This window comes from Pipistrellus kuhlii, unplaced genomic scaffold (genome assembly GCF_014108245.1).
Source record: "Pipistrellus kuhlii isolate mPipKuh1 unplaced genomic scaffold, mPipKuh1.p scaffold_m20_p_20, whole genome shotgun sequence".
NCBI lineage: Eukaryota > Metazoa > Chordata > Mammalia > Chiroptera > Vespertilionidae > Pipistrellus > Pipistrellus kuhlii.
Genome location: NW_023425516.1, coordinates 17656516 through 17675561, shown reverse-complemented (window position 1 = coordinate 17675561; position 19046 = coordinate 17656516). Strand labels below are relative to the sequence as shown.

The window sequence follows — 19046 nt, the reverse complement described above, 5'->3', positions numbered from 1 at the left end:
GAGGAAACAGGTATCTGTTTCTTCACGTGCGATGCAAATGTAGTTTATGTACATGGGCGTATTGTTGTGTGTGTGGTAGGGCTGTGTACCGTATGTCAGGTGTATGGGGGACTGGGAGATGCTCACACATGCTTGGATGTTGATATGGGCAGACATGCAGAGGCATGCACATATGTCAGTGTGTCGCGTGCATTCAGTGTGTGTACGCTCATTATTTTTTCATTGGTTCCTTCATCCATCCATCAAAATTTCTTAGATGCTTGCCCACACATATGCACACAGTATGGAAAGTAAACAGACAAGGGAAATATGATAGAGGCAAGTATGGGAATTAAGGGAGAATGGAAAGGTTATTTCCAGTTTGACCAATCCGGGAAGACTTCCTGGAGGAGGGGACACTTGTGCAGCACCTAGACAAATGAAGAGAAGGAGCAAGACCCTTGCAGGGAGACATACAGGGAGAGAAGTAGCAGTACGTCACCGAAAGCTACAGAGAGTCTGGGTCCGTTCCATTCCTCGGAGTCCTTCTACCCCCACTCGCAGCTCACCAACCCTGTAGAGTCCGGGGAACAGGGTCAGAGAACAGAGAGAAGACACAGATGCCAGGGAGCCAACACTTTATTCTGTGCAGACCACGCACTCTGGGAGCCCTGTGCCCCGCGGGAGAGGCCTCCGCTGGACCCCTCTCTCCTCTTTGGGGGCGGCCGTGCTCGCTGTAGTGGGACCGAGGGCCCCCGGGGGAGGTGGGGCCGGTCTCTCTCTGCGGAGTCGGAAGTCTTCGAGGGCAGTGCATCTCAGGAGGCTGGAAACAAACGTAGGTCAGAGCTGATCAACGGGGCCTGGGAACCGATCCTGCAGAGATGTCACCAACGGAATGAAGACACGTGGACGGGTAACAAGTGCAAACCCGCATTTCCCGGGGCGGGGTGACCTGACTGACACTCAGTGCAGCCACAGGGCGCCGCGCATTCTCATGCGACTCACAGGGTCACTTTCCGTGGCTGGTATTATTATTATTACCTCGGTTTTCCAGCTGAGACGCAGACGCTCAGCAGGGTCACGTGGCTCGCCCAAGGTCCCACGGCCGGGGACGGGAAGAACCACGCTCGTTTGGGTTCCAAATCCCGTAATGTGCTCGCATCCTGGGGAACGGGCCCGCCCTGCTTAGTCCCAGGCTCCAGCCGGGAGGTCCCGGCAGAGGGACAGTCTGAGGGGGAAGGGAGCTTGAGTTTAAGGAGGAATGGCAGAGACAAGATGTTCCGCGTCAGAGGCTGCCCTGGGCTGCTCCCCTTATGGACGGGTGCCCTTTACGTGGCCTTTGAAACGGCCCGGGAGCACCATGATGTAAATGAGTATCAGATCTCTCCTCGGTAATTGAGAGCAGAGAGAAGGGCCATGTAGAGTCAAATTAATTTGCTCTGAGACATCCGAGATGGTCTCCGCGGAAGGGGCAATGGCTTTTTGATGGGCTGACGGTGCCTCGCAGAGCAGCAGGTCTCCGGCAGTGGAGGGAGGGCGGGGGGTGCGTGGCTCCTCAGGTCCAGGACGCCTGCGGGAGGGGGGCTGGGGCCGAGCGCCCGCCTGCAGCCTGAGCCTGGAGCGGCGGCGAGCGCTGGGGTTTGATAAGGGGAGATTGATGCAGCCACGGACGATCATTGGTCTGTGGGGTTATAGTCTGTCTGAATCCGGAGGGAGCATCTTACTCCTCCTCCGCTGACGCCCATCCTGCCATAAAGGGATCTGCGTGTCAGCCAGGAAGTGGGATGCTCAGGCCCTTGCAGGAGCTGCCAGGCTGGCCCTGCCTCTGGGCGGAGATTCCTGAACTGGGAGTCAGGGTGGCCGGGCTGATGGCAGACCCATGGGGGTGGGGACCTTGATTTGAGGTCTCCCTCATTTGTTCAATGTTGAGGTTGGCATCCATGAGTTCTAACACTCCTTTTAATTTATTTTAAAAGTATTTTTAAATTAATTTTAGAGAGGAAGGGAAAGGGAGAGATAGAAACATCAGCGATAAGAGAGAATCACCGATCGGGTGCCTCCTGCAAACCCCCTACTGGGGATCAAGCCCATAACCGAGGCATGTGCCCTGACTGGAAATTGAACTGTGACCTCTGTTTCACAGGTCGACACTCAACCACTGAGCCACACCAGCCAGGCCCAACACCCCTTTTGAAATGTGATGATCACATCCACCTCCTTTTTGAGGGCAATGGAGGCAGCCTCTTTAAAGACCCAGCTCCATCAGTGTGGCTGGGTCTCCCCGAGAAGATGCCTGGGGTACGGGCTGGCGTTACAGATGGAAGTGGTGATGCTGGCGTTTCCAATCCCAGCTCCGCCTGCGCGATGTGGTGCGAGTGGCTTAACCTCTTTGATTCTCAGTCTGTCAGCCCGTAAAGCGGTAATAGATACTAGCAGCCGCCTCCTGGGGTTACTGCGGGTGCTAAGTGACCATCTGATGTATATATACACGCTCAGTACAAGGAAGCCATTACTCACCGTCAGTGCCTCTTCTCGCCTTTCGGCAGAGGAGTGCCAGGGTCAGGTCTGGGGTAGGAGAGCATGTGCACCGCTCCTCCCGCTCTGCTGCTCTGTGACGGTTGCACGCGGCCCTTCCCCCGGCCCCTCTCCCCTCCCCTTGGGCCTCAGTTTCTCTCCGGAACCTTAATGCAGGAGCTGGACTCCACTATGCTCAAGGACTCCCCCTCCCTGGCCTGCCCCTGCCACCATGACCCCACCATGATGGGGCAGAGAGACATCACAGCGCCTCCCGCTGCGGGGTGAATGGAGCACTGGAAATAAGCAAGGCGGGGGTGTGGGGTGGGGGGAGGTGGGGGGAGGGGCTTTAAAAGGCCAGAGCAAGCGGCGTGAAAAGCCAGCACCTTCCCTGGCCTTGCCCCCTAGGGCCCTTTTGCTTTCCAACCTGTCTGCACTTTAAAGAGCAAAGACACAGGTGGCACCTGGCGGCGGGTTTCTGATGAGCCAACCCGTCTGCAAATCTTCATCCTCAAGAGACATCAGTCACAGCATTAAAAGCAGCAGCAGCAGCAGCAGCAGCAACACATTTCCTCTGGGCCAGGGGTGGGGAACCTTTCGTCCGCCATTTGGATATTCATAACAAAATCACCAACTTAAAAATTAGCCTGCTAGCCGAAACCGGTTTGGCTCAATGGATAGAGCGTCAGACTGTGGACTGAAAGGTCCCGGGTTCGATTCCGGTCAAGGGCATGTACCTTGGTTGCGGGCACATCCTCAGTAGGGGGTGTGCAGGGGGCAGCTGATCGCTGATTCTCTCTCATCGATGTTTCTAACTCTCTATCCCTCTCTCTTACTCTCTGTAAAAAATCTATAATATATATATATATATATATATATATATATATATACACACATATATATATATATACATACACACACACACACACACACACACACACACACACATATATATATATATATATATATATATATTTTTTTTTTTTTTTTTTTTTTTTTTTAATTAGCTGCTATTCGTGGCCAAACCTTTCATTGCTCACCCCTCATACCTCGGCAAGGCCAGACCCAATGGTTTCTCGGGCCTTACGTGGCCCGCGGACCGGATGTTCCCCACCCCAGCTCTAGGCTCTGGGGCCTGGTGATGATCTTGGCTTATCCCCCCTAAGGCAGCCCAGCAGAGACTTACCTGAGCCGCTTCCTACTTCTGCAGGTACTTCTTCATGATGCTCGCCACGTCGTCATCCTTCGTCCCGGTCCCCGGCTCTCTGTTGCCGGGAGACGGTCGCTCTCCGTCGTCTCCCTTCGGCCGAGGGATCCTCGGCCGACTCTTGATGCTGTCGGCGCTTTTGAAGGACACGATGGAGCTGGAGGAGGAGGACGAGTCGGAGAGGCGGCCGGGGTCCTCCTTGGGCTCCGGGCTCTTTTTCAAAATGGTCTTTATCCCCGAGAGGAAGGTCCGGTCGGCCTCTTCCGTCTCGAAGTGGACGCTGGGGGGCTGGGAGCCGCCTGGCCCATCTTTGGCGGCTCCGGCCGGGGCCCTCGGAGTCTCGGGCTTCCGGATGGCCGGGAGGAAGTCGTCGAAGTCCACCTTGGCCCTGCGCTCGTAGTTGAGACTCGGCAGTTTCCAGCTGAACGGGTCGCTGTCCGGGGGGTCCCCCAGGAGGCGGGCGAACTGGCGGTTCTGGAAGACCAGCGGCTCCTTGCCCAGGGCCGGGCAGCCCGCGTCGTCCGGGGAGGACTCCAGACAGCGCCTCCGGGGACGCAGCGTGGGCGACAGGAGGGGGTCCCTGGGTGCGGAGGGGGAGCCCGGCGTTCTCCCCACGCCCGGCCCCGATTCCAAGAGGGACTCGCAGGAGCTGAACCGGGCCTTCCGCCCCGGGGGGAGCAGCGGGGCGCCCTCGCCGCCCTGGGAAGGGATGCATCTGAGGCTGGCGGAGCGCGGGAGGCCTGCGGCTGGCTCGGCGGCTGGGGCGCAGTCCTCCGTCTCCAGCGGGGACCTGAGCGAGCGGTGGCCCTCGTCGCTGCCGGCCCGGGCCCTCCGCAGTGTGGACGCCCCGGTGGTCTGGTAGATGGGGAGGGTGGGCCAGTCCTCCAGGCCCAGCGCCGCGCCCGGGCCCCGCTGGGCCCGCTGCCTCCGGAGCCCTCCCACGAACTCCGACAGGGCGGCCGAGGGGCTGGGCAGCGTCTCCCTGGGCACCGGGGACGTGTCCGCCCTCCGAGGAGCCGGGGAGGAAGACAGGGCTCCGGGGCTCCCCGGGGGCATCCTCTGGGCGTCACACTCGTCGCCATCCCCCAAGTGGCAGTACTTCTGCCGGAGGCGGAGGGAGAGCGGGGAGAGCGGGGAGAGGGACGAGAGGGGCTTGTCCGCCGCCGCGGCCTTGCTGGGGGCATCCTGGGCTCCGCTCGGGGCCGACACCCGCCGCATGCTCTGGGCATCGCCGGCCTCCTCGTGCGACCTGTGCCAACGAGAGAGACGCGGTTGGTGCCACTTGTGCCCGCGGCGCGGGAGCCGCTGAGCGCGGGCGCTAATGCTGTTTTTCTTTGGAAATGCCATCCCCGCCGCATTCTCAAATGAACCGCGTGATTTAATGCGCAAATGCAAGCCAGGTAAATGATTTCTCACTGCTCTCTGAAATGCAATTTCTGTCTCTAATTAAACCCGGCTCAGTGCGTTCGAGTAGATTAACACGCAGGCAGGACGCGTGACTTAGATTTACGAGGCAGGTCCTGTCTGACAGGGCGGGCCGCGGCGTCCCAGCGCCTGCTGTGGAGTAAGCCGTCCGCTTCTGGGAGACACGGGGAGACCGGGGAGACCGGCGGGAGGCTGGCTGTTTATTCGGGGACAAGCCCGGAGGACAGGCCCGCCAGAGGGGCTTGGGAGAGCCAGTGACCCAGACGTGCGCTTCCGTGGGGTGCTCTGGGACACCCTGATTGGTCCTGGGGGCGGGGAGGAGGTGAGGGGGAGGGAGACAGGGCCCTCCGAAAGGGAGAGATTGGCGTGAAGCCCACATGGAACCAGGACCCGCACAAGGCTTCTATTCTGGGACGGCTTCTATTCTGGGACGACACCAGGCCTGGCTTCCCTGCAGAGTCGGTTTGCAGCAGCCGAGCCCACCTCACTCTCCTTCCGGAAAGGAGGAAGGAGCTGGACTAGAAGATGAAAGATGCTGCTGAAAGGAGGCAGACCGCAGTCCGCCAACCATCCCTTTAATAAACAAAAACCTGCTGGTCCTTCCTCTAAGACAAACAGCGCCACCCCCGCCCAGCTGCAGAGCTGTCGTTTATAAAAAGCAAGAGGGGTGCCCACTGCCAGGGTTTGGGCAGGGCGGATGGACGGGGGTGGGGCTGGGGACTGGAGGAGGCTGGGAGCTAGGGGCAGGCAGGTTCCCGGCCGCTGCCCGCCCTCCGCATTGCTGCTCTCGCTGCTCACGGGAGCCAGCCCTCCACACAGACCGGTGGCTGGGATTCTGGCTGAGACCGCGAGGAAGGTCCCTTGCCCGGCACAGTCTGCTGTCACCATTGCCACCCCAGGATCCCAGAGGACAGGGCTTTGGAGTCGGAGAAGGAAGCCCAGCCGATGCCCTGCAGGTGCCGCCTGGAGGGGAAAGGAGAGGAGGAGGTCCATGGGTCAAGGTTACCGTGTGTGTGTGTGTGTGTGTGTGTGTGTGTGTGTGTGTGTGGAGGGGGGGAGAAGGGGTGGGGAGACGCAGGGTCAAGGTTACGGTGTCGATGAGCCACTTTCATCAGCCACTCCCCTCACCGTCCTCAGTCCTCCTGCGGGACAAAGCTCCCTACTCCCAGCCCGGACCTGCCCTCTGGTTCACCGGCTGCAGCCATGCCAGTCCCCGAGGACGGCCGAGCCCCTCCGCCAGGGTTTGCATTTGCTGTCTGGGCAGTCCTTCCACCTCCTCCTGCACGGGTCACCATGTGACCTGGCGGGGAAGCCGCGGGATGACAGAAAAGCCCTGGGCGCAGGGTCTGGCACCTAGCCCCTCAAATATGGCCTCTCAAATAATGAATTATTAGTAAGCGATAATGAATGGCTCTTCATGATTAACAGTTAATGGCGATCGTTATTACTGCTACTGATCTCTGAATCCCCTGGGCCTGGCCCACCGCTGGGCTCAATGGAAGCCTCCACGGAGGTTCCCAGAGGGACGGATGGAGAGGGAACGGTGGGCAGGTGCCTCCTGGAGCAGCTGCCGCCTCCCACATGGTGGCTGTCAGCTTCCGTCTCAGTCACAGCTGGACACGGCTGGGAAGGGAGCTGAAGGGCTCCTTTATGATCACCCCAAAGTGTGTCTGTCAACATCGCTGCCCTCCAATCGCTCCCCTAACACACGGCAAGATGGCTTTCTCACTCTTTCTCTTTTTAATAAACAGCTCGGAGCTGCCTGGGCAGTGGGCTGCCGCGGAGCTGACAGAAGTCATTTCCGTCCTGCCTCGGCCTCCGAGGGGAGCGGGGTGATGGATGTGTCTTGGGTGCTCGGTCTCATCCATCGCAGGCGGCGTCGACGGCTCCTGCCACAGAGCTGCCTGGGACTCTGCCATCTGCTCACCCCGGTTCCCGCCCCAGTGCGGGCTGTGGATGCCAGGACAGGGAGGGAAGAGGAGTCACAGGATGAGGAGGAGGAGAAGGAATCTGATTTCCGGCTTTCATAAGGCGCATGCCCCCGATGTCCTAGCACAGCCATTTGGGGCCCTGCCTGGCAGCCTCAGGGCTGCAATCACCCATCCCTCTGTCCAGGCCTGATGGCTTGGGGGCACGATGCGCTGGAAGACACACTCTCCCGTTCCCAGCCAGGGGCCTGGGCAGACTCATCCCCCACATCCCCCACTCCCCTCCATCGGCCTTGCGTGATGGATGGCTGCTGGATAATCAAGATGTCACCGCGCCTGCCTCCCAGAGCCTTGGCCCGGGGAGGGACGATGAATAGCAGGCCCTCGGAGCCGCTGGGAGACAGGGGTGGACAAATGCCAGGCGGCCACTGCGATCCTCTAAGGAGAGAGTCCAGGAGCCGCCTGCCCGTCAGCCTAGCCGCGGGGAGCCCTCCTGCTGGAACTGTTTTCCATACGAGGGGCAGAGCTCCGGGAATCAGTGATTCTCACGCGGGATCCTGCGCTGAGCAGAATGGGGAAAGGACTCGGAGAATGAAGGAGTCGGTCCAGCCCTGAGCGAGCCAGCTGCTGAGACAGGTGTCCCTGTTTGGCCCACGCCCCTGCCCTGGCCAGTCTGTCCTGTGACGGAGCCCCATGTCCCTGTGGCTCTCGCACCGGGACACGCTCCTTGAATACCCAGTGACAAGTGAAAAGCGCACCCGTGGGCGTATGTTTTATATATATATCATCTCCTCAGGATCAGACTCCTCACCCATCTAGCAGATGAGCAAACTGAGGCTCCCTGGTGAGAAACCATTAGCCCAAGGTCACGCTGCTAAGGGGCAGGGCCTGGGTGTGAACCCGGAAGCTCATGCTTTTCCCTTCCCTGGCATCACAGGCCCTCGAGGTAGACAGCTGAGTAGAAACCCGGACCGGCCTACCTCACATCTACACGGGAGCACCTCCCCCAGACCACTGAGACACGATGAACCAAAAGAGCGAGATCCGAGTCAAGCAGACAGATGCTGGGTTCGCTGGCCTCAGACACAGCGAAAAAACACAATTTCCAGGCCTGAGAGGCCGGCGGGGCCGGGGCCGGCGGAGCTACAGGGAACCTGGAGGTTTTAATGACACCATGAATCATCCCCAGAGGTGTGCTGTCACCCCCCATTCCTCATACGCACCCTGAAATTAAAGAGGAAATTAAAAATGTATTGATGTAAGACCGGCGAGGCCTGGAAGGGAAGCCAGATGTCCTCAGAAGATGGCCTGAGGCCTTGTAACCGAGGCCAACACGGCGATGGATGGTCTGTAATTACACTTGACAAGGTGCCCAGAGCCGTGCTCAACGCCCTGGAGGAAGGAGGCATTTATGGAGTCCCTAGAGCACACAGGTAAGTTCCAGATGATTTTGGAGGATAACAGCTGCCTTACGTGGTGCTTTTAGGCTTTCCAGATCTACTCAGTTTTATCCCAACAATCCTCTAACGTAGATACTGTTGTCATCGTCCCATTCTACAAACGAGTTTCAGAAAGGTCAGTGATCTGTCGTGTGGTAAATGGGGAAAAGTGGATTTAAGCCAAGGAGTCCACCTCCGGGATCCACGCCCCGTCACCACTCTGCTCCACCGACCCTTGTCCCATTGCACAGGTGAGAAAACCGAGGCTCCCGTCGCCGTGGTCTAACTATACACAATGCTAGGCTGAGCTCAGAGGAAGATGGGCCCTTCCCCTCCGGAGGGCACGCTGTAGGCGTGGAGACTGGCTGACCCACGGAGAAGAATCAGCAGCGCAGAAAGTTCATGGGATGGAAAGAGTAAGGCAGGGGTGGGGAACGTCTGGCCCTCGGGCCGTATGAGACCTGCAGAATCATTTGGTCGGGCCGGGCCAAGGCCTTGGGGGTGAGTTAATGAAACGTTTGACCAAATAAGTTGATAATTTTGTATGGCCTGCTGTTAATGATGTTATAAGTACCCAATGGCCCTGGGCAGGAAAAAGGTTCCCCACCCTGGGGGAAAGGCTTGGAGGGATGGGACGATGAGGGGTTGTGGAAATGCGGACAGAATGAACTAAGGGCTCCATCGGCCTCATCTGGCTGGCCAAGACAACACCCTTCCTTACCAGCCAGCCCATGCCTCTTCTCTGGACTTCAAATAGACTCAAAACCAACTTCCAGGTCACAATCAAGAGTGAACTCCGGGAGTGGTAAAGCTGTGGTTCTGATTTGGGTAGAAAATACATAGGTCTGTCTCATTTTTGAAAATTTCATGAAGGCGTATGGATATGGAAAATCACAGGGATGTGAAGTATGTATATTTCAATAATAAGTTCACTTAACAAAAATGTAAACCACTGATTCAGGAATGATGTGTTGGAGCTTTAGTGACGAATCCAAATGGTTTTATGCAAACTTGCAGCTACCTTAGTGAGCCTCGGCACCCCACAGATCTGCCCGCCGGGACCCGGAGCTGTGGGCAGGGAATGGCCCTCTCTCCATGGACAGCCACCGGCGAGGGCCGAGGGCTCCGAGGATGAGCCCTGGACAGAGACGCACGTTCCCTTGCTCTGGCCTGGCGTCCAAGGTTGGTTTTCCACACCCTCAGTCTTAACATCTTTCCCTTTAGTCTTCCCGATCCTGAGAAACCCTAAAGGGACCCCCCCACCCCTTTGTCCCAGGAAGACACGGAATCATGTTCAGAGAGGCCCCTTGGCCAAGGACGTCCGGGATGAATTAAAATGATCTCCAGCTCGGGTTCTGAGCGCGGAGACCGGTGAATAATACTATTGGAATGAGATTAGCGTGGATGCTTAACCTACTTTGAGAACAAGCTGTTTTTAATGCTAAGTGCCATCCATTCATATTTACATAATTAATGAACTAATTACAAAAAAGTCTGATCTAATCATCGGAGCGGGCTTCACGTGACCCCGTCCTTGGCTTTCACATCCGTGGAAGTAATTGCCTTTCCTTGAAAGTAATGCAACTTTATTTTTACAACAATGCTCTATAATTTAGACCTCTTTATTAATTCAAGCCAGCCTTCTTGCAGATAAAAAAAACAACAGGGGGGCGAGAAGAGGGTGGTGGCGGTGTCTAAATCTCTTTCTTTTCAACGAAAGAACCACAAGTGAGGAGGATGGGGCTGGGAATGTTTACAAAAAGCAATTTCCCTCCAGAAAAAGGGAGACGTTGTCATGCCATTTTTTTTTTTTTTTTTTTTTTGCCAAAGGAAAAGCAGTTACGTTACGTCGGCACCAAAGCGAATGATACATACAACAGTAATTAGCGAAGATTACACAGTAATTAAAATCACGATGATTATGTGAGTGAGAATAATTTATACAATAATCTCCACGTTGGCGTTGCGAGATGGTACACGGCCAACAGCAACAGTGGAGAGCCATGGCTGGTAATAAATCGAAGCCACAGCGTCACTGATTATGGGCTGATGGATGGGCCACTGAAATGGAGGGAGAAATGTCGTCTCTGACCGGGATACACACGATTTTACCAGGACTTCCCAATGCTCCCAAGTGGGAGCACAAACACTATGGGAAGTTTGCTTTCTCTTTCTCCTTCCCCCCTCCTTCCCCCCTCCCCCTTCATTTTTTGTCTGTGTGATCTTGTTTACTCCCATCATTCAGTCTTCCCCTGATAGAGACCATTTGCTTTGCTTTAAAACACACACACACACACACACAAAACAAAACAAAACAAAACAAAACAACACAAAACAACAGAGCCCCTTTACCCAGTATCATTCTCCCGCTCCAGCTAAGACACCCTTTGGGGGACCCCTCCTCCCCCAATGTTCCTGTGGTTTGGGTGGGAACAGACCCAGCCCCCCGAGCTAGGTGAGAACCCCAACGTGAGCCTAAAGTAACAGGCCCCTTCCTTCCCTTTATCCGTTCTGACTAGATCAGGGACATACACTCTTCACTTTGGGCCAGTGGGGGTCCAGCTCGGGACTCTGGAGAAGGAGAAGCCCCCTTCACCGCCCACCCAGGGTGGTGCCCACATGAGTTTGGAGCTCTTGGCCGCCATCTTCCTGCTTCAGAAAGGAGCCAACACGGAGGGAAGCAGAGCAGGGAGCCTGGTGGTGGTGGTGGTGGTGGTGGGGGTGTCAAATCCCCACAATCATTTTTAAAAATTGATTTTAGAAAGAGAGAGGAAGGGAGAGGGGGAGAGAGATAGGAACCACCGATGGGAGAGAAACATCAACAATGATCGGCTGCCTCCTGCAGGCGAGGCTGGGGTCCCTTTGGGCGTGGGGATGGGTGTGCAGAGGCAGCTGGGGCTTGGAGGGCTGTGAAGATGGGGGAGGTGGAGAGAGCCCCTTTACCACCCTCTGGCAGGGCAACGGCTCTGAGGGGGCAGGAAGGAGAAGCCAATACCCAGCAGGACCCAGGTGCGCCGCCAGCCCCCGAACAGCCCCTGGCACACCGGTGGCCAGACATGAAGACACACTCCTGAGCCAAGTGTGGCCGCCACCCCCAAGCCCATAAACTCCGCTCTGGGGGCCACGAGGGTGGCATGGCGTCCCCCTTCCAGAAGCTCCTGCCTTTATGGCAGCAGCGGCACGATGCCCGGGCCGTAAATCACCGAGCTTTAGCCGTATTTCCCCGGAGCTGACGTCCCCTTATAAATTATACAGAGGATGCTTGTATGTTTTTGGCAGAAGATGGCTTTCTCCCTCTCTTGTTTTCAGAGTGACCTTTCTCAGTCAAACCGGTGTGCCAGGGGCCACGGGGGTGGGCAGACAGGAGTCTGGTCATCACACAGAAGGGATGCGGGGATGACCTGCTAGAATCCAGTCAAGTTTAACATGCAAACGATTTCTGACCCAGAGCACCCTTTGCACATGTGCATAAGGATGTGTGATTTTTTTTTTTTTTTAAGCCTTACAGGTTAATGACAAATACCCAGGAGGTAACTAAAAGTGAAACCAGAAGACCATAGTTAATACACCATCGCATGGCTTTTAGATGTTATATAGGCCTTCAGAAGGGGACAGGCGTGGGAGTACTGATAAGGAAAGAGTGTGGGGTCTATGGTTGAGGGAAGAAGCGCAATGTTAGAATTTATATGTAGCATAATATGCACAACGGAGCATCATATCACTGAGGTTTTTTTAAAAGCCCACAAATATGCTACGTACTTACTACAAGAACATATGTGTTTATAAATATATTATATCGAATATATAGAGAGATACAGAAGGATGCACGCCAGACTGGAGATGGGTAATACCTTTGGAAGGGAGCTGAGATTGGGGTGGGGGCCAAGAGCATTTTCACCTTCTTGGTTATATTTTAAGTTCTTGAAAGAGGGACGCATTCACAGATTACTTGTGAATCTATGAATAGAAAGAGCTGGAAGTCAAGGCATCTGAATGTTAGGAAAAAGACCAAATCTTGATGTTCTAACAAAGCTAAAACCTCTGAAGGAGAAGTCATCTGGTCTTGTCTTTATACTGACTCACCATTAAAAAAAAAAAAATACAAAAATACTCAAGTGACTGTGTTGATTTAAAAAAAAATTATCAACAAGAACTTGGGAAAATGGGAAACAAGAACTTGCCTTAGATGAAGGCAGCTATACTAAATACACAGCTATTTTAAAAAATGTTCACCTTGTGCTATTTAAAATCATTTGGAAAATCACGTGTTATGAAGAGCCGCATTAAATCCTCATCATTTCAACTATTTGGTGTGGTCAATACAATTATATTTCCTGTTCTTCAGATGAGGAGGTGAAGGCCCAGAGGAGCTCACTGACCTGCCCAAAGTCACACAGCTAGGAAGTGGCTGGGACATATTGTCCTTGGGTCAGACAGAGGAAAGGAGAGGCTTCACAGCCTGAGGTTCTTTGAGATACTGGCCATCCAGAGGCAGCAAGGAGACATTCTTACCTGGGGCTGAGGACGCGGCTGCTGATGGCCGACTGTCGAGAGGGGCTCCTCATGGTGTCTGTGGCCACAGACAGAGTACAGCTCAGCCAGGACCGCAGGCTGCCCTCTGGCTGGGAGCTGAGGATGGAGATGTTATCTCTAGAAGCAGAATGCAGGACACTGTCACCATGATGACAGCCACAGGAACAGCAATTACTAGACAGTCACCCCTAACGGAAGCCAGGCCTTGTGCTAAGGGTTGTGCGTGCATAACCTCAATCGATTCTCCCAACACCATCCCTGAGGGGTCGTAGCTGGTGATTTCCACATTTTACAGATGAGAGAATGGGATTTGGGAAGGCCAACTTGGGTCTTGGCCAAGGTCACTCAGCTAATAGTGATAAAGTTGGGTCTTAATACTCATGCTACTGATCACTGCTCTTCCTTGGGAAGATAAATACTCTATTACGGATGTTGAGGCACCTCCAATTTTAGAGTATATTTGGCACTGATTTTTATACCAAGTGATATGTTCACTGAATATGGTAAGTGTGAAGGTCTTAACTCCTTGCCTGCCTTCCCCAGAATCCTTCTGTATCTGATAGATATAAACGTATTTATTTGCAGAATACTCTATGTCAGGCACCACTGGAAGGAGCTATAAACATGAACCCATCATTGACATGTCCTCATCATAGCACAGAAGACATCTGTATAAATAATTAGGAAAATGAGGAGAAGATGATCAATGCCATAGAGTGGGACAGAAGGCGGGTTCTAAGGACAATGAAGAGGAACCTTTATTGCTTCTTGGAAGCATAGGGAAGGCATCCACCAGTGGCAGTTGAACTAAATCTCGTTGGAAGGTTAGGGCCTAACCACGCGGGGTCTGGAGAAAGGAATTTTAGGCGGAAGCATACACACAGGTAGGGAGGTCATAAAAGGGCAGAACGTGGATAATATGGAAAGTAGGAGTCCAGGGTCGGAATGTGCAGGGCTCAAATGTCGACCTAAAAGTCTATTCTGAGGGAACAAGGAGCCACTGAAAGTGTTTATGGAGGTCAGTGGCATCATAGGTCCTGGACATCTCTCTGTGTAAAAGAGGCGGCCAGTTCGATAATACGTGCCCAGTGCTATATATTACGACCACGGAGCCAAAGCTCTCAGGGGCATTGCTGATCATTCTCAGAGCAGGCATGGATGTTCCCTCTGCAGACTGCACAGAGACCAGGGGCTTGCTCCTGGCTGTGGTGTCAGCTGTTCCGCTCTGCTCAGGGTTACTTACATCTCCTTCCTGCCGCTGCCACCGCAGTCCACCGCCGTCTGGACACTAGAAGGAGGCACAAGAAAGAGTCGGTTTATCCTCCTGTTGCCAGGGAGTGAGGTCTCTCTCTGCTGGACAGCCAGGCGTACTTCCTCACAGGTGTCTGTTGAACAACAATGGTCAACTGAACCCAGCAGAGGAGAGTCTTTATAGCCAATGAAGGCCATGCTGCCGTTAATTGGTGACCACTATTCCCCCCGGGGGACCCCAGGAGTATGAGCCCCATGGGGGTTGGGGGTGTCTCAGTGTTTCAAGTCACCATCAGGTGGATTTTGTACAAGCCATGGATTATTGACCATGGCAGGTCCTTGAGTTTGTGTCCCATGGTCCAATGAGCCCTTGAGTTCTGGGAAGTCTCACAGGGGCTAGAGACCAAACCTCCCTTTCTCATGCCAATCAAAAGATGGCTATAGTCCATCTTAAGCTAGAATTTTCTGTAGGGGTTTGCTTTGGTGTAAAAAACGAGGGTTCCACTTCAAGGAGGGAGTTTGAGACACACTGAGCCTTTCACCATATGAAGGAAGTGTTGCTGGGCTAAATGCTCTATGAGCAGGTCCATGTTGATCTGTTTCCTACTGCATCTCTGTATGTCTTAACACAAAAGGTGCTCCATTGATGATGGTGGTGAAGATGATGGTGATGATGATGATGATGGTGATAGTGGTGGTGGTAGTGGTGAAGATGATGGCAATAATGAAGATGAGGGTGGTGAAGATGATGATGATGATGATTTTAACCTGTTGAGTGGGCAAGCTCAGGCTCAGGAAGGCCTTGAGACCTGTCCGTGGTGCTGACCCACATGGCAGTGCAGCCACAGCTGGAACCCTCATTTCCTGATTCCCATAGTCAGTGCTTCTTTCCCTCACTTTGGCGCATGAGGTTTTTAAATAAATGTGCCAGGCATTTGTGGGCAGGAGATTGATGATTAGCAACATAATTAATTGTCTTCTGTTGTATTCCTCTAGGGCAAGTCTTTGCCAGACAACTCCAGGCTGAATACAAACACGGCCGGGGAAGTAACACATGAGTGCACCAGGCCCGCATCACAGTGACAGATACGAGTTTGCCAGAATGACAGGCCAGTTACAGGCAGAGAAGAGAGACTGTGACAGGAGGAAGGGGGAGAAGGGGCATGCTCGGCAGGACAGCAGAGCACGGTCATTAAACGTGAGGGTGATGGAGTCAGCCTGGGAGCCAAGTCACAACCCATTACTCACTAGGTGAGCTGGGGCCCATCTCCTGACTTCTCTAAGCAGCAGCTCGTCTCTGTAGACTTGGGGTGATAACAGTACCAACCTCAGAGACTTGTGTGAGAACAATATATGCAAAACAGGTGGGTTGCACAGCCTGGCCAAAGTCCCCAGGAAAGAGTGGCCATTAGCAGAATGATCATTTGCTTTCTGTAACGCCTGAGTAGGCAAGCAGTGTGGAGCGCTCACGCCCTGTGACCCCCACTAGCTGGGTATCCAGGCCTCGCAAGCTACCAAGAAGCCTACAAGCCAAGTGGCTTCTGTGGCATCGCCAAAACATACGCCACCCTGCACCAGGGTCCTGTGTTTAATTTGGAATGTGGCATCAACCTTTTTAGAATATGGGGGAAATTCTTTGAAGCTTTCCTCCAGTTCTTGGGCATGCTAAGTACTCCAAAAGGGGTAAATTAGAAGGTCAGAGAATTGTAGAAAAAGAGATGCGGGTAGCTCCTGAGCCTGTCTGAGCAGAGCCCGGGCCCACTCATAAATAAGCTCACTCAGAATGATGCCCTCATGGCAACTGTGATCTCTGCTTAGACCCAGATATTTCTACTTGTCCCACTGCAGTCCGCTTTCAGCCAAGTGAAGAGGATAATATACAACCGAACTCAACACAGTAATCGAGGACTCTTTCTAGAACATTCATCTCAGATGGGGCCAGCTGGAATGGATACACTCTCAGCTGGCCCTCTAGTCAGAGGTCATCCTTTGGCCTCTCCACACTCCCCTCTTCCCCCACCCTCCTCTCCCCTCCCCCGCAAACCACCAGCCAAGGAGAACAGGCAGGGTAGCCGCAGACCCTGGGCCAGGATGGCTGGGGCTGTCTGTCAGCTGACGCATCCCTCCCTCCATGACTAATGAGCGTGCTCCGAGCCTGGGGTAGCAGCCTGGAGCCTTTCCCCATTAATCTAAGAAGGCTGGCGCCCCGGCCCATGTTCCCAGGCAGTGCTCCAGAGCGGGAGAGCACGCATTTCAACGCTGCCGCACGGCCCACCTGGCTTTCTGAGCACGTAGCCACGTTTCCAGCCTGGAAGGCCTGTTACGCTCCGATCTAATTCCCAACATGGGGAAATGTGACTTTTTATAATTTGAACAAGTCTCTCAAAGAACCTCACCTCCAGCGAGCGGGCGGAAGCAGCCCTCTCCCTCCCTCCCGGAGCGGGCTGGAATCCTAATTGAGAACTCAATGTGGAGAAGAACCTCGGACCGATCCCGCAGGCTCCCGTCCAAACCTCCTATTCCAGGTGACAAGACAATTAAGAGGGAAGTGCGGCGCGGAGCTGCCAGGACGGGAGGAGCACGGGCAGCGCTGGGGCCGGGGCTGGGACTTCTGCTCGGGACAGCAGCTCCATGACCTAGCCATGCACTGAGCCCTTGTCTATCGTTGACGGCCATGTTAATCGCCCTGTGACCAGAGGACATAGCTTGTCCAATATTAGTTCTCCAAAACGTGTTGAGACCTCTTCGTGGGCAATTTCCCCCAGTCTTCCCCCATCCCTGTGCTATTCCTGAAATCTGTGCTCCTTGTCAATTTTAGATCCAAGTTGCAGGGCGGCGAGTTGGGACCAAGGCCTGCTGAGAGGTAAGAAACGCTCCCTGGAGCCACGTGGGGTCAGGGCCGGCTTCTCCCCTGCCCGGAGGGGCCTGTGCTTGCAGTCACGCTCTGTGTCGCCGTCCTGAAACTCCGAATGCTTTGGGACAAGACCGCCCCTATTTTACCTCCCAGTGGGCCCGAGAACAATGTAGTTGATCCTGCCTGGGGTTCCCGAGCACATCAAGGAACCCGGGGACTCAGGGGGCTCCTGTGGGCATTTCCAGAGAGGAAGGAAGGTGGAGAGAAGGATGAGAAGGTGGAGTGAGGTAGGGTGGAGGAGGAGGAGTGGAGAGGGGAAGTGCTTTTCTCTCATTTACCCCCTCAGGTAAGGGATGTGGGCAGCCTTTACAGTGTGGCCAGCGCCAGGGCTCCCTAAACTAGCCCAGAACGAGGCCCTTAACGGCAGCTTCGATCCTCAGTGAGGCCCAGGTATCTCAACTTGTCCCGCTGCGGCCTGATTTCAGCCAATTTAAAAGGACACACGTTGGAAAAGGTACAATATGCACTCAGCACAGGAATAGAGGACTCACTTCCAGAGCATTCGTCTCTGAGACCTCAGTCCCTAGGGGAGAAGCTGCTCCTTGCTTCTTGCCACACCTGCCCAGCCTGTCCCCACACCCCCAACCACGGCCCCTCTGCTCCCCTTTCCGATTTTGTCATCTTGGTAATTTTTAGTGTTTATTTGAAAAGGAATCTCTTACTATGCAAGTGAAGATGGTTAAAAAAAAAAAAAAAAAACACCAAAAACCATCGTTGGCAAAAAAAAATACACCAATACTACAACAAAACACGAGCAAACACAGCCATCAAGTCCCTTTATAGCAAACGCAAAAACCCTAGCGTTTCTATTCGCAGAGGAGCTAGCTGAGCATCAAGCGGTAACATCAGCAATTGGAGTTTGTAATTACAAACGCTATTCTGTCACAACACTAATAAAACTGGAGGAGGGGCGGCAGACGGGGCACCCCTCCGCGTAATCACGGGCTGGGAGCAGCTGCGACATCGGTATCTGCCATTTCACCAGCAATTTGGCAGCTGTACAAGCGCGTAGGGAGCGGCGGAAACACTCGTGTGCAGGGAAGCCATATTTGCAGAAATTGAAGACTTTTGGGATTAAGGCCCTCTCTTTGGAGGCGAGAGCATGAGGTTTTACAGCCGCTGGGTCTCCTTTGAGAAGATGCTGGGCACGAGCAACTTTGTGGGAGAGTTGGAGGTTACCTGCCTCTGAGCAGCGTAGGGCCTGAAGAGTGAGTTCCCGCGCTAAGGTCGGCCGTAGCCAGCCCATTGTTTACGTGAGCAAAATCTCCCGTGGAGGGTGCTGGTGTAGCCGGGTGTGTGTGTATGCTCATTGTAGAGATATTAGAAAACGGAAATAAGCTTGAAGAAAACAGAAATTTAGGTCACCTTGTAATGCCTTTTCTCTTGGGATGAGAGTATTGGTGTGTTTCCTTCCAGTCTTTTTTCTTGACGAGACAGAGTCAACTCTGACACAGTCGTCCGGTTCTTTCCACTGGCTAAACCACAGTTGACTTGCAACTCCCTATGTTTCCCTCATTGCCCATCTCATGCCCACATCGCCCCCAGGTCAGTTCAGGCCCCTGTTTCCATCCCATTGGAAGGAGTGTGACAGGCAAAGGTCTGGATAGGAACCTGAGCAGCCCTGAGTTCTAACGGGAGAATAGTGCTAATTTGCTGTGTGACCTTGAACTTCTCTGAGGTCAGGATCCTCAGCCTGTCTTCTGAGGAGAGAAGTCCAGGCACTGAACTGGAGTGGTCTGGCCGATCACCAGCCAGCTAATGGTGTGCCCTTGCCTTAGTTGTTGCTTTTGTAAAATGTATTCTTATTCCGCACAAACATGGCCCACACTCTTAGAGCAATTACACACCCTTCGCGT

At 54.1% G+C, this 19046-nt stretch overlaps 1 protein-coding gene across 2 annotated transcripts in view; it reads right to left on the bottom strand.

Moving 5' to 3' along the window:
- Positions 1-610: 610 nt before the first annotated feature.
- Positions 611-19046, bottom strand: part of MYO18B (myosin XVIIIB) — a 157240-nt gene continuing 138804 nt past the window's right edge. Inside the window, exons 41-44 of one of the 2 annotated variants that reach the window (XM_036449438.2) lie at positions 14269-14313; positions 13005-13142; positions 3680-4949; positions 611-802 (exon numbers count right to left, since the gene is read on the bottom strand). In XM_036449438.2, coding sequence (XP_036305331.1) covers positions 3692-4949; positions 13005-13142; positions 14269-14313 — 1441 coding nt within the window. In that variant the 3' untranslated portion in view covers positions 611-802; positions 3680-3691. The remainder of the gene's footprint in view (positions 803-3679; positions 4950-13004; positions 13143-14268; positions 14314-19046) is intronic. The other variant, XM_045585651.1, reaches the window with a different exon arrangement.